This window comes from Aptenodytes patagonicus, chromosome 5, assembly GCF_965638725.1.
Source record: "Aptenodytes patagonicus chromosome 5, bAptPat1.pri.cur, whole genome shotgun sequence".
NCBI lineage: Eukaryota > Metazoa > Chordata > Aves > Sphenisciformes > Spheniscidae > Aptenodytes > Aptenodytes patagonicus.
The window spans coordinates 47,078,155-47,096,933 of record NC_134953.1 but is presented as its reverse complement, the minus strand read 5'-3'; the positions used below and the strand labels follow the sequence as shown (position 1 = coordinate 47,096,933).

General features: G+C 36.9%; 1 protein-coding gene across 3 annotated transcripts in view; it reads right to left on the bottom strand.

The window, feature by feature from the left end:
* TPR (translocated promoter region, nuclear basket protein) overlaps positions 1 to 18,779 on the bottom strand; it is a 49,032-nt gene that overhangs the window by 24,309 nt on the left and 5,944 nt on the right. For all 3 annotated transcript variants that reach the window (XM_076339554.1, XM_076339556.1, XM_076339555.1), the window contains exons 7-29: positions 18,574 to 18,666; positions 18,371 to 18,451; positions 16,699 to 16,786; positions 16,028 to 16,168; positions 14,912 to 15,003; positions 13,880 to 14,077; positions 13,252 to 13,359; positions 12,506 to 12,732; positions 11,634 to 11,797; positions 11,101 to 11,240; positions 10,867 to 11,015; positions 10,406 to 10,568; positions 9,830 to 9,964; positions 7,268 to 7,408; positions 6,932 to 7,100; positions 5,729 to 5,895; positions 4,600 to 4,752; positions 3,774 to 3,890; positions 2,466 to 2,669; positions 2,192 to 2,376; positions 1,599 to 1,746; positions 1,067 to 1,204; positions 221 to 352 (exon numbers count right to left, since the gene is read on the bottom strand). In XM_076339554.1, coding sequence (XP_076195669.1) covers positions 221 to 352; positions 1,067 to 1,204; positions 1,599 to 1,746; positions 2,192 to 2,376; positions 2,466 to 2,669; positions 3,774 to 3,890; positions 4,600 to 4,752; positions 5,729 to 5,895; positions 6,932 to 7,100; positions 7,268 to 7,408; positions 9,830 to 9,964; positions 10,406 to 10,568; positions 10,867 to 11,015; positions 11,101 to 11,240; positions 11,634 to 11,797; positions 12,506 to 12,732; positions 13,252 to 13,359; positions 13,880 to 14,077; positions 14,912 to 15,003; positions 16,028 to 16,168; positions 16,699 to 16,786; positions 18,371 to 18,451; positions 18,574 to 18,666 — 3,333 coding nt within the window. The remainder of the gene's footprint in view (positions 1 to 220; positions 353 to 1,066; positions 1,205 to 1,598; positions 1,747 to 2,191; positions 2,377 to 2,465; positions 2,670 to 3,773; positions 3,891 to 4,599; positions 4,753 to 5,728; positions 5,896 to 6,931; positions 7,101 to 7,267; positions 7,409 to 9,829; positions 9,965 to 10,405; positions 10,569 to 10,866; positions 11,016 to 11,100; positions 11,241 to 11,633; positions 11,798 to 12,505; positions 12,733 to 13,251; positions 13,360 to 13,879; positions 14,078 to 14,911; positions 15,004 to 16,027; positions 16,169 to 16,698; positions 16,787 to 18,370; positions 18,452 to 18,573; positions 18,667 to 18,779) is intronic.

Sequence of the window (18,779 nt, the reverse complement as noted above, 5' to 3'; positions counted from 1 at the left end):
CCAGAAAATCTCTTTGAATTAGAGCTACTGCTTTCACATTTTGATTTGGAATGCCTATGAATTAGAACAGCCTCTTTTGAAGCTGCATAAACAATGCTTTATAATTAAAATAAATTTCTTAGTTTGTTGTTGTTTTTAAGAAATTGTAGAACTTTTTTTTTTTTTTTAGTTCTTTTTTTTTTTCCCCACAACACCTTCTTTGAAAACATGCATTCCTCACCTGGGTCCGGGCTTTCCAGCGTTTAACATCTTCTTCCAACAGCTTTTTCTCTGCCTGCAACATTCCACTTTTCTCACTCAGTTCAGCATTAGACTCTTGTAGAGGTAGAATGTCTGCCTCAAGCTTGCGTACCTGAAAAAACACAATTGGGGATTAAACTCTCTGGACCTTACAAGACTGAAGGAAATGGAATATGGTAGGCCTTGAACAATGATGGTTAAGAGGGACAGAGAAAGCAAAACAACACCCTCAAAAAGTCATTATATAGCTTCTTTTCCAACTCTCTGCCTTTCAGTGGCCATCTGGGGGCAGCGAGAAGGACAAGGAGCAAGAGCAGGAGATGATCCTACAGAGAAAAAAAAAATAGGTACAATTTCACAATCTTAGACTCTCACTCTGTACTTTGGTACAGAAAAAGGATTATTGACATGTTAGAAGCCAAGCCACACTGCACTGGATTCCATTAAAATAACTGGCGTGTAGAAATGGGAAGAGGCATATATCTCCCTTCTAAACTCTTAATAAAGCTGTGGACTGCTTTATATGTATTCCTGTGCCATTTTTCATTTATCTGCTGATAATATCCTTGTTACTGGTATATCTCTAGCAAAGGATAAATGCCGATTTACAGTTTCATTTAAATGAAACTGAACTTTTAACTTTTCCAATATTCTAGACAGACCAATGTCTTCTAAAATTCTAAATGGAAAGTTTCGTCATTTGTAAATGACATAAAGGAATAATCACAATCTAAATCATGTATTTATTGTAGTTAGCAATGGTATATCCAGACATTAATTCATCAACTTGAATACCTGAAAAATTTACATGAACCTTGGCACTAACCTTTGCTTGAATTTGCTGTAGCTCTTGTTCTAGCCTCTCCTTCTCTTCTCTTAGCATCTTGTTGGTTTCTATCAGTACGTTCATGGTCTCAGTTTTTTTCATTAGTTCTTCATGCTGTGCAATAGTTTTTGCTGTTACCTTTTGAAAAGATTTAACTCAGTCATTTGTTTTGCTTGCACATGCATATATACTTACCTGGATCTGGCATAACACCATCTTGGAAAGCTATCATGGGCATTCATTATGTCACATGTACATTCAAAACAAGTAAATACAGCTTAAGAAATAGGAGATGGGAAAAAATGAGAGAAATTATCTTTATTTTCCCTATTTATGTGATTTTGGAATTGCCACACTGCTTCACAGAACTCAGAACAAGACCCTCCATTTGGCTATATAGCAACCTCAGTTTAAAAGCTCCCGATTCTTCCAAAACTCTTCTTTTTTGGGCACAGGCACTGAAGACAGAGTAGAACATAGAGAACAGCCCTCTCTACTTACTGAAATCATAACCAATAATATCCAACCATACCTGCACCTTCTCTCTCTCAGCATTGAGACTGTCCTGCAGTTCCTGGAGTTCCCTTTCCAGGTGCTCCACTCTCTGCCGGTAACGCAAACTCTCCACCTGGGCCACCTCAAATCTAGTTTCTGCAATCTCCTTTTCTCGACGTATAAATCTGCAACAAGAAAATGAACAAAGCATCATGTCAATGAAAATGCAAGATGCAGCATTTTAAGTTGAAGCATCTTATATCTGAAGGTCTACTGAATATAGAAATTGGTTCAGAAAGATCAGAAAGAAAATCCTAGATAAAAATTTTTGAAAATCTACATAAACCCCCTAAAAACCACAATGAGAAAAAAATCACCTCTATGAAACTTTCTTGCCAATCACATTTGCTAAAATCTGATTTAGCTTCCTGTCATAATTGGCTCACATTTTTTCCTGAGAGTAGAAAGAAATCTCCTCTATTAGGTATTAATGTAGAACCACCACCTCCTACTTAGCAAAAGAGTGCTTAAATTTTATACATTATCCTTCAAATATAAAGTAATACAGAACTATTTAATTTGGCAACTAATTTGTAACCACCGAGAGAAGGAGCCCAGAGCTAAATTTACCTAAGAATTTCTAAGATTTGTTCCTGGGATTTGCCTTCCTCATTGAGAGAAACATTCACTGCAGTTGGCATGGCTTCTTTCATAGAGGTCACCATCTTATCACTCAGACTTTCCAGCTGTTCATGTAATAATCGATTTTGTTTTTCCAAATCTTCACAGCGGGATGCAAGTTTTGAAGCTTCATCCTACAACAAAATTGTTCAATGGCTGTGAATTCTGTGGCTGAATTTCTGTTAACGGAAGAAAACCACTGAAACCATAAAAACAATCATACCTTGATCATTCTCTCTCTCTCTTCCCAGGAGGCTTTGCACTCTAACAATTCAGACTCAGCTTTCTGAGCAGCTTCCTCTAGCTGCTGCCTTACTGCTGCATGCTTGGTAACTTGGTCTTTAATAGCCTGTAATGCTTCAACATCAGCAGCATGAAGCATTAATTCCCGTTCATATTTATTTTGAGCTTCAGAAGCCATCTTTGCCTGCAGAAGAAAAAAAAAAAAAAAAAAAGATTGTTACCTTTAACGTTATATCTTTGGTATGTACAAAGAGATTCTCAAAATTCTAGACAAAAATCAGTAACCACTAATCAAAAAGAAAATCACTGGCCAAAACCTTTATCATTCTCAAGAACAAAACAAAACAAAAAGGATAAGCTTAGTATGATCCCCTTAAAGAAATTACTATTTAAAAAAAAAAATTAGAATTTGAAATAATTTTCTTTGAGTAGGTAGAAGGAGGGCGCACTCTCTATAGTCGCTCTGCAATCAAACCTCTTGCTGTAGATCCTGCACAGAATATAGGCAGGTATTAGTCTAAGAACATCCACCGGTTACTTCTACATGAGAATGGGCGAAGATATTTACTGCATGAGCTTAAAAAGCTAAAGACAGACTATGGTCACAGTATCAGCTGAAAACAATGGAAACGCCTGTCTACTAAATTTTGAGTTGGATTAAACAACTGCCAAAAGTTTTTCTACATCCTTTACACCAATCAGTGTTGCTGGAATTATCACCTGCAGAAAAGTAGATTCCCTTTAAATAACAGCTGGTAACAAGACAATCTTATCAGGTGCTGCTAAGTATCATATTGCCCGACAGTTTTAAAAGATGACAATTATGTTTCGGGTTAGAAAGGTATTTTCCCCATTGTCTTGTTGCGAGAGTTCAGTTTTCTTTTTTGCTCTCCTGTCAGGAGAGTGAGGTAGCAATTCATTAAAAAGTTAAAAGAAATTGATTGGGGAATGTAATTATGTAATGAAACAGACCTTAGAAACAGTAATCCATTGCGTCTTCTGTTGTTTTCTTAAACATGACAAAAACTGTGCTTGCAGCACAACTTTGTATTCAAAGTCAGTTTAGTTGGTATTACCACAATGTTTGATCAGGTAGAAAAATGAAGCACTAAATAAGCAGCTGTTCACAAAATAGAGAAAGTGCTCTTACAGCACTTTTCTTGCCTCCACAAATCTCTGATTAGCAGCACTACCTTTAAAAAACATTTTGATTTCAACTGAAAAACAATGAAAAACTAACATTAAGTTTACTACCTCTGGCTAAAATAGGCAAATACTACAAACATACTTGCTCCTGGCAGTCACGTCTGGCTTGTTGTTCATTATTTAGAGCTGTGCTGGCTCTCTGAAGAGCTTCCTGAACTTCTGATTGCACGGTTGACAGACTCTTCTTTAGTTCTGATAGCTATAGTGATGGGGGAGGGGGGGACAACAAAAAAAAACAAAACAAAACAAGAACAAAACCAAGACTAAATGGCAAAGTATTTTACAGAGTATTGAACACAGCAGGGCTTTGAATGTAGACAGTCATGAATAATGTAGAACCAAAGGTGGTTTTTTTTTTTTTTTTAAATATTAATTTTAATCTAAAGAGAAATACTTTCAAGATTTTGACTTATTAATATACAGAGCTCTTTCCTGGTAAAAATATATTACTGTTCTTTCAGAGTCAGGCCTGCAGTAATTCTAGTTGCAGTCATCTTGTTTTTTTCAACCTCAATGAGAGCCCAAATATAAACCAGACAAATAAGGGCACAGACCACTCTGGTTTTAAAATATGTGCATGATACAAATTTGTTTTTGGCTCATGTTCCAAAAAGGGTTTTCTGAAACCTTTCTCAAATGCTTTTACTCATGTTTTTCTGCAAACAGTGCTCAAAGTTCAGGAAGATAGTGACGGCTTTACACAATCACCCTAACGAAGTGATAAGGTTAAAATACTACTCATGTTTCGAAACCTCTCAAATTTAGCTAGCCTTTTGTACATCCTAAAAAATTTCGTTTTGGATGCTACTATACTGCGAAAACAAATTGAAGTTTAGGGAATTATGTAAAAGCACATTCTTGTGGACCCTCTGCAAGGGAGTTTAAGGGAAGGGGCATTCAGTGCATACCTGTTGTTCCATATTCTCCACAGCTTTACGCTTCTCCTCTTGTAGTTCTTGCTTTTCTTTCTCTGACTCCATCAGCTTCTTTTCCAGCTGTGCTTGATACTCTGAAGATTCCTTCAGACGAGCTTCAACTGTTGCACGAACTTCCTCTGTCACCTTCATTAAAATCCATCATAAGAGATCAATTTTTTTTTCCCTTTAAATATGGTATTCTGATGTGAAACCAGTATTTTATTAACAATTTAAAGCCAGAGTAGGTATTCTCAGCACCTGATTTAGAACAACACTGAAAATGTGGAAAATCACAAATAGCACTGAATTTTTTTTTTTAATGTCCCTTCAAAGCTGCAATACCCCATGAAGTACATCTAAGAACAGTTTTAGGTGACTGCACTCAAGAATGCAGCAGCCAGCGTATCTTTTTATTACACACTAAAGTCTGCAATAGTGGTAAAGCGTATCAAGCCACAATGAAGTTTTTACAGTAACAGAACACAGACAGGCAGAGAACTTGGATACTAGACAAACAGCACTCCATCGTCTACTGATGCTGTAACTTCAGTAGAAAAAAAATGAGAATTCTGTTTCCCCAATCTATCTTATTTTGATATGATGAACAGCTTGGAAGAACAGGCTTCATTTGCTGTTAACATGGTGGAGTATGAGACAGACTGGAAGGTTGTTCTTAAGCTTTTCCCATGAATACCACATAGAGTGTTTTGCATCAGTGAGAACCTTACTGATGCAGAAGGTGTGAATTTAACTGCTTTTGATTGAGAGCTAAATAATATTTTTAATCATTGATCACAGGGTTATAAGGAAGATTTTTTTAAAAGTCAACTCCCCTCTTTCGAAGGAAGACATTGGCAGAGTACAACTTTGAGTCAAATTTACAATTCAGCAATTTAAAAAATATGCTGCAAAAAGGTTTAATATTTCCATGATTAAAAGTGGTTTTAATAAAATTGTCTAAAATATGGTCTTACTACATTATATTCTAATGCCTTCTAAACTAACTTCAGTTTTTTTGTAATTCCTCCCATAATCCTACAAACTGTACAGTAGTACAAAAAACCCATCATCTTTCATTTTGTTTCTGTTTTCTCCCTAATAAACAATGGTAACTACTTACTTGTTTTTCCTTATTAAGGGATTCCTCTAGACTAAGAACCATGGCCCTGTACTGTTCCACATTACTGGAACTAGTCTTGAGTCTTTCTCTCAGGTCATTAACTTGTTCGTCAGCTTGTCTTAGTCGACTTACAAGATCATCCACATCTTCATTTGTACTAGGCTGACCTATAATATTACAACACGTTCATTAACTGATGAAGTTTAATTCAGTTTTTTAAACCACTGTTCTGTTGAAAGCGAAAGTCTTTTTAGGATAACAACATGGAAAAAACAATCACCCTCACAAAGCTTCCTTAATGTCAGCCCTAACCAAATTACTGGCTTACAATAAACATTGTTGATTCAGACAAAAAAAATTGGCCATTTAAAAATAAGTAACCTAATAGATTTAAGTTCTTTCAAATAAAAATAAAAGGGACCCTTTAGTAAGTTTTGCTTTATTTTTCCCCTTTGTCAAAGACTGCTTGGACATTAATTTTACTTTAATGAATCATCCTGGTTGTTGTGATTTAACCTGGCAGGCAGCTAAACACCACACAGCTGTTTGCCCACTACCCCCCACAGCAGGATGGGGAAGAGAATCGGGAAGAAAAAAAAAAGTAAAATTCGTGGGTTGAGACAGAGACAGTTTAATAGGACAGAAAAGGAAGGGAAAATAATAATAATATTAATGATGATAAAAGAATATACAAAATAAGTGATGCACAATGCAAGTGCTCACCACCCACCGAACAATGCCCAGCCAGATCCTGTGCAGTGATCGCTGTTCCCCGGCCAACTCCCCCCAGTTTATATAGTGAGCATGACGTCAGATGGTATGGAATATCCCTTTGGCCAGTTCGGGTCAGCTCTCCTGGCTGTGTCCCCTCCCAGCTTCTTGCTGGCAGGGCATGAGAAGCTGAAAAGTCCTTGACCTAGTGTAAGCACTACTTAGCTGTTGAACGTAAGCAGTGTGTTATCAACATTGTTCTCATCCTAAATCCAAAACACAGCACTATACCAGCTACTGGGAAGAAAATTAACTCTGTCCCGGCCAAAACCAGGACATTGGTTATCACTTGTTTGAATATGTGACTGTAATAATGAAGAGGTTTATTATTTAGCGTCCTGTCCTCCTAATTCTAAATTATTACGAATTTTACTATTCTGCAGACAGCAACGTTTAACATAAAGAGAAATTCAATGTAGAAAAACATCTTACCTTTCCCTGGAGCCCTCTGTGATGACTGAGATGCTAGCTGAGCCTCCGTATTGTTAAGCTGCTGTTTCAACATTGCAGTTTCTTTCTGGGCATTCTTTAAAAGTTCCTTTGTGTTAATGTGACGGTTTATCTCAGTCTCGAGTTGCCTCTTAAGATCCAGGATATGAACCTGAAAACACAAGGTTCTTAAACTTGTAATTATTCACAAACGGCACAAAGACCAAATGTTTATAAATTTCACATATGAAAAACAATGCACTGTAAGCTGGCAGAAGCCATGCAACTGTGGCTTTATTTTCACTAAAACAAGTTTAGCGTATTTATAGTTATACTTACCTCTTGATTTTTGGTAAGGGAATGTCTTTGTTCCACCTCACTTTCTAGTTTCTTCTTCAGCTGAGATATCTCACGCTCTAGCTTTTCTATCTGATTATTGAGTCTTTGTTTTGTTTCTGTCTCGGACCTCTCCAGTATTCCCTGATAAAAAAGCACAACGCACTATGCTTACAATACACTTCAACAATTTTCTTCTGAATTACTGCAGCACTTCATACGAAGTTGTCACAACACTTCTCCCACCCATAAAATAATTACTGCAGGGAGCAAGCAATAATAGGTAGATACAGAAAATTATAAAGAGTAACACTTACAATGTATGAATGACTTAGTTTTGACAGGTTTTTTAATACTATTGATATAATAAGTTATCATACTATTGATATAATTATTAGAAGAAAATCTATCATCCATGCAGTCTAAATCCAGGGATTAAAAAAACCCAAAAGATCTACTATAGAAATAGAGTTCAGTCACATGACAAAACGTGCAACCTTAAACATTTATGCTCTACGAGTCACTATACCTTATAATAGAAGATTATAAGGTATAAGCCCTCTGTGGGAGAACATCAGGTTCGAGACCATCTAAGGCACCTGAAGGTGCACAAGTCCATGGGACCCAATGAGATCCATCTGCGGGTCCTGAAGGAACTGGCGGATTAAGTTGCTAAGCCACTATCCATTGTATTTGAGAAGTCGTGGCAGTGCGGTGAAGTTCCCACTGACTGGAAAAGGGGAAACGTAACCCCCATTTTTAAAAAGGGAGAAAAGGAAGACCCAGGGAACTACAGGCCAGTCAGCCTCATGTCTGTGCCTGGGAAGGTCATGGAACAGATCCTCCTGGAAGCTATGCTAAGGCACATGGAGGACAGGGAGGTGATTCGAGACAGCCAGCATGGCTTCACCAAGGGCAAGTCCTGCCTGACTAACCTAGTGGCCTTCTATGATGGAGTGTCTACATCAGTGGACATGGGAAGGGCTACAGATGTCATCTATCTGGACCTGTGTAAGGCCTTTGACACGGTCCCCCACAACATCCTTCTCTCTAAACTGGATCAGGTATGGATTTGATGGGTGGACTGGCTGGTGGGTGAGGAATTGGTTGGATGGTCGCATCCAGAGGGTGGTGGTCAATGGCTCAATGTCCAGATGGAGACTGGTGACGAGTGGCGTCTCGCAGGGGTCTCTGTTGGGACCGGTACTGTTTAATACATTGTCTTCATCAATGACATAGACAGTGGGATCGAGTGCACCCTCACCAAGTTTGCAGATGACACCAAGCTGAGTGGTGCGGTCGACACGCCTGAGGGACGGGATGCCATCCAGAGGGACCTGGACAAGCTCGAGAAGTGGGCCTGTGTGAACCTCATGAGGTTTAACAAGGCCAAGTGCAAGGTCCTGCACCTGGGTCAGGGCAACCCCCGGTATCAATACAGGCTGGGGGATGAAGGGATTGAGAGCAGCCCTGCCGAGAAGGACTTGGGGGTACTGGTGGATGAAAAGCTGGACATGAGCCAGCAATGTGCGCTTGCAGCCCAGAAGGCCAATCGTATCCTGGGCTGCATCAAAAGAAGCATGGCCAGCAGGTTGAGGGAGGTGACTCTGCCCCTCTACTCTGCTCTGGTGAGACCCCACCTGGAGTACTGCATCCAGCTCTGGAGCCCTCAGCATAAGACATGGACCTGTTGGAGCGGGTCCAGAAGAGGGCCATGAAAATGATCAGGGGGATGGAACACCTGTGCTATGAAGAAAGGCTGAGAGAGTTGGGGTTGTTCAGCCTAGAGAAGAGAAGGCTTTGGGGAGACCTTCTTGCAGCCTATCACTACTTAAAGGGGGCTTGTAAAAAAGATGGCGGCAAACTTTTTAGCAGGGCCTGTTGCGACAGGACAAGGGGGAATGGTTTTAAACTAAAGGGGGGTAGATTTAGACTAGATATAAGGAAGAAATTTTTTATGCTGTGGGTGGTGAAACACTGGCACAGGTTGCCCAGAGAAGTGATGGATGCCCCATCCCTGGAAACATTCAAGGTCAGGTTGGACGGGGCTCTGAGCAACCCGATCTAGTTGAAGATGTCCTTGCCCACGGCAGGGGGATTGGACTAGGTGACCTTTAAATGTCCCTTCCAACCCAAACTATTCTATGATTCTAAGATATAAAAGTAAATATACCTTAAAACAATAGGAAAATAAACTACCAAGGCAGGCACTGATAAATTTTGCTATCATAAAAATTAACATACAGATTTTTTTCCTTTCACTTTGTTTCATGTGTTTCGTTTCCATTTTATTGTGAAAACCCTTCTCATCAACTCAAAATTCTCAGGACTTTGCCCAGGTAAATAACAGAGTATCATAATTTAGGACAGGAATAACAAACTTGCTTAAACAAATTGCTCATACAAGTTGTTCAAGTATTTTATGTTCAGTGTCAATTTATAATAGGAAAAAAAAAATTCCACTTTAAGACCCAAACCCATGGCTATTGAAGTTGATTTTGATGGGTATTTATTGAAAACTCTGAAAGACAGACCAGACTTGGACATAAGAATAATACCACATACCTGAATAGTTCGCAAATTAGTAAGCAGCAAGTTCTGTCCTCTTTGTTCAACTAATAAAGACTCACGCTGCTGAGTCAAACGCACATCTGACATCTTCAAGATATCCTTCTCTTTTTTTAAGTTTTCTGCTCTCACCTTTAAGACAGCAAATAATAACAAGAACTTTGTTATCAATCCCAAATCTGTCCATTAATTTTAATTTGGACAATATTTTTATGATCAGTTAATACTATTTAAAAAAAAAGAGCTTTTAAGATTACAGATTGTACATTAAAATTCATGCAAATTAAACCAAGAACAGGAAGAACACAACCATTTGACTAATCACATTCTGTTTTCTCTGTAAATTGAAACACCTTTGGAACATTTTTCCATCTTCACTCGGTACTTGAGATATTTTGCAGAATGTTACAAATGTACGCACCAAATGTATATGCACACAAGCTTTTACAAATTTAATAGCTGATGCACTCAAAAAGCCACACATTCAAGTTCTGACAGCTTTCAAGATAATAATAAGAAAAACTCTTGTGCTAACTTGGCATATCTAGGAGTACAATACACTGTATTACTAACCTCTGCCACTGCCAGTTTTTCATTAGCTCCCCTGAGGTCTTGAGTCATAGTGTTAATTATCTGCTCTTGCTTCTGAGTTGTTGCTGTGAGCTTCTGGGTTCTTTCATGCAGAGATGTTATTTCTCGACGATAGCCTTCAACGTTATCCTGCAGCATTTCGTAACTTCACGTGGAACAACAAAGCAAAGTATGTTTGCCACATTAAATTGTTTAATTGCAAGAGGTATATGTACACAGCTATATGTTTCTGTTCTTGTGCATCAGTTTTCACATGTGTGGCTCATTCAACTAGAAGGCATATTCTTGATCCCACCTTCACTATTTCCTTTGTGTTCTTTAACAAAATAAACAATATTAATGTTTAACTGGCAACTCTTCCTGAGCAAATGATATCAAGCAGTCAACATGACTATTGACAGAGAACACATACATAAGGCAATGAAATTAAACAGCTGATTTACCGTTTGGAGGCAAACTCCAGCTGTGTGGATATCTTTGCATTTTGTGACCTCAAGTCTGTGACCTGCTCCTGAAGCTTTTCATTTTGTTCATTCAGCAACTTGTCATTCTCTGCCTTTTCTTTTTTATAGTTCTCAAAAACTTCCTGCAACTACATAAAAGAACAGACATTAAAGTGCTTACAAGAGTAAAAGGAAATAGTGATAGCTTTCTACAGTGTTTATTGAAAAATATACCTGCTTAAGTGCAGCCTTAGCCTCCACAGTCTCCACTGACTCAGCCATTGACACTGGAGCAGGAGTTGACATGGCTTGAGGCAAATTTGGGCGCTTTGGAGTAGATGTAAGAGAAATCTCCTCTGGTAATATACCTGAAGCTAAAAAAATATAAAGGGGATTTTAAAGGCAACAATTGAACGAATGCTTACTAAAGCAGAAGACCATATAAACACATTGAAATATGGCTAAAACAATACTGTATTGCTAGGAAAGTCTTGGGCTCTCCTGAGCAACTCAGTCTTTATACCTACAATATGCTACCAGAACACACGTAGTCACCACTACATGTCAGTCATTATGTAGCAAGTTATTACACTGTAAAAATAAAATCACGTGTCTAAATCCAAATTCATGGGTTTTCCAGTGAGTAAGGGTAAAAGTTGAACACCAGGTTAACAGAAGATACTAGTACCATTACAGCACCATTACTGAAAACTCATAACAAATGACAATTTTATTTTTTTCCAATGGCGCAGAAATGTGAAGCTTACCTTGCAAAGGAATGATAGCTCCTGTGGTCTGTGCCAGCAATATGCGGAACATATCACGCTGACGAACTATAGACTCAACAAGCTGCAACTGATGATGACGTGATTCACGCAGCTTTTCTAGCTCATTGAGAGCTTCCTCAAGCTGACTCTGAAGCTCAGAAATTCTGAAACGAACAACAGTTGTTTTCAGTAACATACACAGTGAAGCATACCAAGATGACACAACCCTTACATTTTGTCACAAGTCCTTCAGTGTACATTTATTGCATCTTTGAACATTAAGCACCACTGAGATTTTTGAGCAAACTTATAGAAAGATTGGCCTTTGGGCTTGCCATTTTGTAGATGACAAAGAAAGTAGGCCTCTTCCATGAAAAACAGAACGGAGGTAATTCTATTCATGTGAATAACTTTAAACAACAGCCAGCAGCATGAACAGAGAATCAGGCTAAGAACTTTTAATACAGAATTCTTATCTGTGGGCTTTACAGCTAGTGCATTAGACATGCACATATTCAACTTTTTTGTTCAGCTAATGGGAATAAAAACTTATCTTTTTTTTTTTCAGAAAACAGCTCTGTTGTGTGAAATCACATTCACTAAAAGACCAACAATTATTTTTCTCTGGATTTTGATGAGAGGACCTATTACAAGATCTATAGCTATAAAGCCATTTTAATCTAAAACTGAAGACAATGTTTCTTAATAACAATTTGCCTTTATGAATTACATAGCTACTCATGAGCATATGCACACTTACATATGCATATACATACAATTAATAACGATCAGAAGCAAAAAACTGAAGTGTTTGAATAAATCCCTGTTACTACTTAGTATAAACAGTTAATTAGAAGGAACAGATAATTTACTTAGATGATGTTGTTTCTTGCTCCTCTTTTTCTCTAGCCTCTCCCAGCTCCCGAAGAGCCACCAAGAGACGCTGATTCTGCTGCTGAAGTTCTTCAATATTTCTGTAAGAGACTAGATGTTGAGATATCACTTCAGAAGAGCTACTGATGTCAGCGGAGCTCACTTCTTCATCACGAATCACGTGATTGCCTCTAGCTTCCTCAAGTTCCATTAAAAGCACACGAATCTGAAAGAGAACATTCTAGCGTAAGACAGATTCAGAAGTTTGCTCTGAAAAACAATGTTAGAAATAAAGTACTTGGAAATAAAGTAAATTTTTTCCTACAACATACAAACTATTACAATCAACTAATACTTGTAAGATAATTACATTATAGAAAAAACAGTTTGACAAAAGGAAACCACATCAAAATCAGGAGTAGATATTCTGTGTTCAGTTCTGCAAACAGATCACAGGACATTCCAATCAAACAAACAATATATATGAGAGTTTTCCATGTCAGATGTTTATCAATATTATCCTAAAGCAGCATCACTTGTATCCAGCTAAACTTACTCTAATTTTGTAAGCAGAAATGTAAATATCACATTGTCCCAAGGAGAAACCATCACTAAGGCTCTTATGACAACCAAAGTGTACATGACTGTGGCTGAACAAAACTTCCAAGTGAACTCCAGAAATACAGCACCATATTAATAAATAAATTGCAAATAGTACATTTAACCATAGCAACATTTGTTCTACCTGCTGTGAAAGGTCTTTTACTTGTATTTCCAGTCTCTGGTTTTCTCTTTCAAGCAGAGAGGCATGCTTATTGGCTTTATCAGCATCCTCCTGCAATCGCTGGATTTCCTGCAAGCATACAAACATTAAGAAACACATAGCAATTAAACTCAGACACATTTCTTTCCAGAGAGACAACATAATTTAGAGAGACATGCCTTGTGAATCAAACTGCACTTTACTTCTTTAAAGTTACACTCCAGAGGTTAAACTCCACATATTTAGGAATCAAAAGCCACGCTCTTTCATGCTGTATTAGTGTATGTATTAAAATTAATGGGAAGTGGGCACCAAAGTCCAGTTTTATTTCTTTGGACAAATACTAATCCTTGTTTATAAAGAATTCTACTCTCTCAGAAAACCAGAGATTGTAAGTCACCACATTTAAGCCTCCACTATAAAAACGCTGTCTCTATAAAATACTGTGTACAGTCCAATAAATTGCAGGCTAGAAAGTTCAATAGATATTTTCCCAAAATAAAAGTTGATGAAAAGATCCCTTTTGTATGTTTACTAACAGTAATTAGGATTAAGGAATTAAAAATCCATTTTTTCCATAATTTTATATGTGGTTTTATTTTATACTGACCTTCATAGCTTGTTCAAGCTTTGCAGACAGACTAGCAACAGCTTTTTGGGAACGTTCAAATTCTTCACGCTGACGTTTTAAGATTGGTGCTTTGGCTTCTACTTCCTGCACTATTTCATCCAAATATTTATTGATTCTTTTATTCTCCAGCTTTTCCAAAAGCAACTGATCCTGAGTTTCTACATATGCATTGTACAGCTGCAACAGAAGATTTTTTGGTTTTTGGGTTTTTTTTTTAATATGTCTGTCCTGATGTATCAAAGAACCACTGGTATAATTACATAATTCATACCTTAAGGTGGTACAATCTTATACAACTCTAAACTAATGAATTCAGAGAAACAAGATGGACTTTAAAAAAAAAAAAAAAAAAAAAAGGACTCATACCATGGCAAAGCAGTTATCCCTATCAATTTGAAAATGGCAAACTTCTATAGTGCAACTTTATGCAATAAAAGAATTCTGTGTAAAATGGACAAACCTTAAGCAAGTTTAAGAAAACAGAAATATCAAAACTAGTACCACAAAAGAAAGCAGCAAGCACAGAAGAAAGTAATCTAATGGCTGGACAGAATGACCAGTAACAAACAAAATGAAAATAACAATTGTATAAATAAAAGTGCAAAAAAACCCCTCTAGAATATGTACGACCTATCATTGTTAATTTTTCTGCAAGTATAAGCCAAATGTGCAGCAGTACCAATTAAAAATTTATGTAAATAAGAAAAAAGCTCCTGCCAAAAATGCATACAGAAAATAAGTTTATGTACACAAACAAAAACCATATTTCAGAAAAAGAACCAAAAGACCCTACAAATATTTTCATCTACTGAAGAAAAACTGTAAAGCATGTTGAAAAAAATCCCAATAACTTAACTAGTAAAGTCTGCCTCAAATGCATGGAAAGATTTCATTTACTTCAGTCAGGCATTACATCAAGTCCAAAACAGCGAATGAAGTCTGCACCCTTATATTATTAACGTATTTCTGTTGGCATTTCAAGGGCCTTGAAATTAAAGAGTTTCTTCTCACCTCAGTTAATTTCATTCCAGGCTTGACTACTTTAGCTACTGCTGCAGCAGTAGGAGACATAGCTGCCAGTTCCTCCTCAGACAATATGGCTCCTGAAGACATAATCCCACCAATTAGCATTAAAAAGCTTCAATAATTCCCATCATAAATACACTTATATTAATATAAGGAATGTCTTCACACACCTTTGTGCTTCACAACTACCATATTTTAAATTACTATTTTAAGTCCTTAAAGTTGCTGATTTAAGAGTTTTCTGTAATCTGTATTATACATATACATGTGCAAGTGACTGGTATTATATACAATATTCCATGTCATACATTATCAAGGTCTCTGACTAGTTTAATTTGAAATGCTGAAAAGCTTTTGCTATTAGACTCTTAAAATCTAGATTCTTTCTGAATGTAAACAATTGAAATAGCTGGAGCAAAGCTTAACATCAGATTTCTTAGCAAACTGCAGATTTACAGTGGCAAAGCACTTGTTTACTTTCATTAAATTAACATAGGCAGATAGCAAATATATATGATGTTTCTCTGTTCCTTCCTGCTCTGCTTTCTCTTTCCTTTAGAAATTACCTATATGTAGCAAACAGACTCTTCTTTAATAAAAAAATGGTAGAACTAGAACAGTGACTATTGAGCAAGATTTCACGTTAAATGGAATTTTAAGGACAGATGTTTGTTTTCCATTGCTTTATTTTTTTTTTTAAGAGGAAAATAAGAATAGTTTATCAACCCCACTCCCCTCTCCAGAAAACCATCAAAAGCATGATGATTCAGCCTTAAGGAAATGTTTCCTCTCCCTTCTCTCTGAAAAGGTAAGTCAGATTAACAAAAGAACTTCAAAAAACATTTTGATAGAAATGCATTTTTTTTTGGTGGTGGTGGTGGTGTGTGGAATATACTTTATATACATAAAAAGTATATTTTCATATATATACACACACACACACGAAAAAGCTTCTAAAATTCATGATTAGAAATGACCAAAGATGAATTAAGATTAATGCACTTACCTCCTACAGAAATTCAGTATAGTATTTTCATGCAAGACTACTTACGATAGAAAGCCTGAGGCTTTATGTATTTTAGTTCCCAATGTGACCCCTACCTTTACGCTTTGTAGCAGACAGTAAGTCATTAGCATTCTCCAGCTCCTTTTCCAGTTTACTGATCTTCTCTCTCAGTTCTTTTTCCATTACAGCTTTTGACTCTTCTACCTCAGCCAAATGCTCCTGGGTTGCTTTATTAGCTAAAATTAAATCAGACAAGCAGTTTGTTGTGTTGTGGTTGTTTCTATTTTTTTCTTTTAAAAAGACCAAAATTTGCATATGTACCTTAAATTTTACTTTAACTTTATATGATCTGCAGAAGCTCATGCTGATGAGAAAACTCAGTAGCATGACAAAAGCATGAACTGCTGCCTATCACCTTTGCTTAGAAGAGGGCTAAAATATGAACCGTCCTTTTATCAGTGAAAAGGAATCTATAACGAGAAACTAGAATGAAGACGTATCTTGCAAAATTAGATCTTCTCATCAAAATCCAAAGTAAAATTCCAGCTGTATTTGAAGGTAGTTCCTCCCCACCCCGCCCCCCCCCAAAGGAAACTCAACTAGTCACATAACATTTTTGTTACAAAGTGACTGATGTTTCCACCATCCCAAAAGCCTAATGGAGTTCCTTTCGTAAACGCTCAATACTGATTTTTCAATGCATCAAGGTACTTACAAAGGAGCGTAATTGTTCTGTTCCATTTGCCATTTCTCACTCATAGCTTACCTTCACCTGCTTCCTTCAGGAGCTTGTGCAGCTCTTCTACTGCTCCTGTCAGTTCATTGCTCTTTGCCTCCGAGTCATCAGCAGCACTCTAAATAAAAGCATTTTATTTAACCTTTTATTACACAGTAATAGCAACTATATTTTTATAAGAAAGCTCAAACTGATCAAAAATTATGAACATGCAGTTTTTGAGCAAAATGCTAAGATTCACCTAAACTGGACAGTTCTCTTTCCACTTGGATTAAGTCTCACTTTGATGCAAACTGCCCGTCTGAGAGTAAGAAGTGTCAGACATTGATTTGATATGACAAATCCAAATAAAATGTATGCCCTTTAGCTGCTTTATAGCTGGTGCTGGCTTTGTTCCTTCTCTTCACTAAAGAAAATATGGAGAAATTTTGAGTACTCAATTTTGATCATTCTGAAAAATCTGGTATTTTTAGGGAATCTTATATTAACATTTATGTTTCTTTGCTTCAAGTTAGAGATCTCACAAGTGCAAGACTGTACAATACTTTAGCAATTCTGCAAGTCCATTAGAGATAACTGAAATAAAGTTGATTCAACTTTTGCTAATCAGCGAAGTCTCAGAATAGGCTCCCATGGGAGGGCAGTCAATATCGATGCTTTTAACGTCAGGTCAGACAAATACGTCAGCAGTTACAAGTACATAGCAAACCCTATGTTAAGCGGAAGACAAACCTTTAAGCCCCTTCAAATCAATGATTCTATAATAAAAGCATGAATGAATAGGAGTAAAAAAAACCTAAAACAAAACTGAATTAAAAGGTAAATGGTAATGCATTATGCTCCAGAAAAGTTAGCTAATGACTTGCTGTTCAATGAAGGGACATCAGTTTACATCTAATCAGACAAAGTATTAATGTAGAACTCAGAATTAAGCAGGGTAGAATGTTTATGTGGGTATCTACGCAAGAAAACTCAGGAAACAGAACTCATTAACCTGTGAATCTAATATGCGTAAACTAAAGAGCAATCTCGTTAGCTGACTTTGTCTTAGTCAATAGCTACAGGATATTTTTCACTCTTTGAGCTGACAAAACAAAAATTACTTGGAATCATAGAATCATTAAGGTTGGAAAAGACCTCTAAGATCAAGTCCAACCATCGACCCAACACCACCATGGCCACTAAACCATGTCCCTAAGTGCCTCATCTACATGTCTTTTAAATACTTGTTTAGACGGTGCTTATTTGACACAATACATGACATTCAGCTGCGTCTTAATCAGATCACTAACACTTGCAGTGTTATTTGAAATGAACTTCTACTAACCAAACTCAGAAATATCTCTTGCATAGTCGTATTTTACATACAAACCTTTACCTCCCAATAAAACTTCATTAAGACATAACCACATTCATACAACATGAAGCCTCAAAACAGTGAGCATAAAATTACTATTTTAACCCCAGTTTTGCTTAATCTACAAAACGATCCAAGCAATGTAACATTTCAAATGCTGCCTAAGACAGCAGCAAAGAAAACAATGTTTTGGATGTTTCACAATGTTTTGCAATGGAAGTTAGTCTTCCCCACATCCACACTTTGTGGGGAAAAAACCCCAAAACTGGCCTGCATTACATTTAATGCTAAGATTTAGCCCCAAGTAATACTAATACACACTTATAACAGAATCAATAAACTCACCTTATACAAATTGGATAATTTTATGTGGGCATTCAGTTCATTGTGGAATCTTTCCTCCATACTAGCTTGCTGTTCTTTTGCCTAGTAAATTAAAGAAGAGACAGGGTGAGGGAGCATTCCACTATTTCTATTTCACACGTTTTGGTTTTTAATTTGTAGAAGCAACTGTAATGCTGTTTCACATATACTTCAAGTTGTTTTACCTCCTTCAGTTTATTCAAAAGGTCTTCCACATGCTTCTGAAGATTTTCATTTGACTGTTTTAAGCTGTTTACCTGTTCCTCCATTCTGGAAACCTGTTCAAAGAATAAATGAGAACACCATGTATAAATCTATCTTTCCAGACCTGTTTATTTTGGAAAATACCCATCTCATTGTTTTTTACTTTAAAGCACCCCGAAAAGTTCCA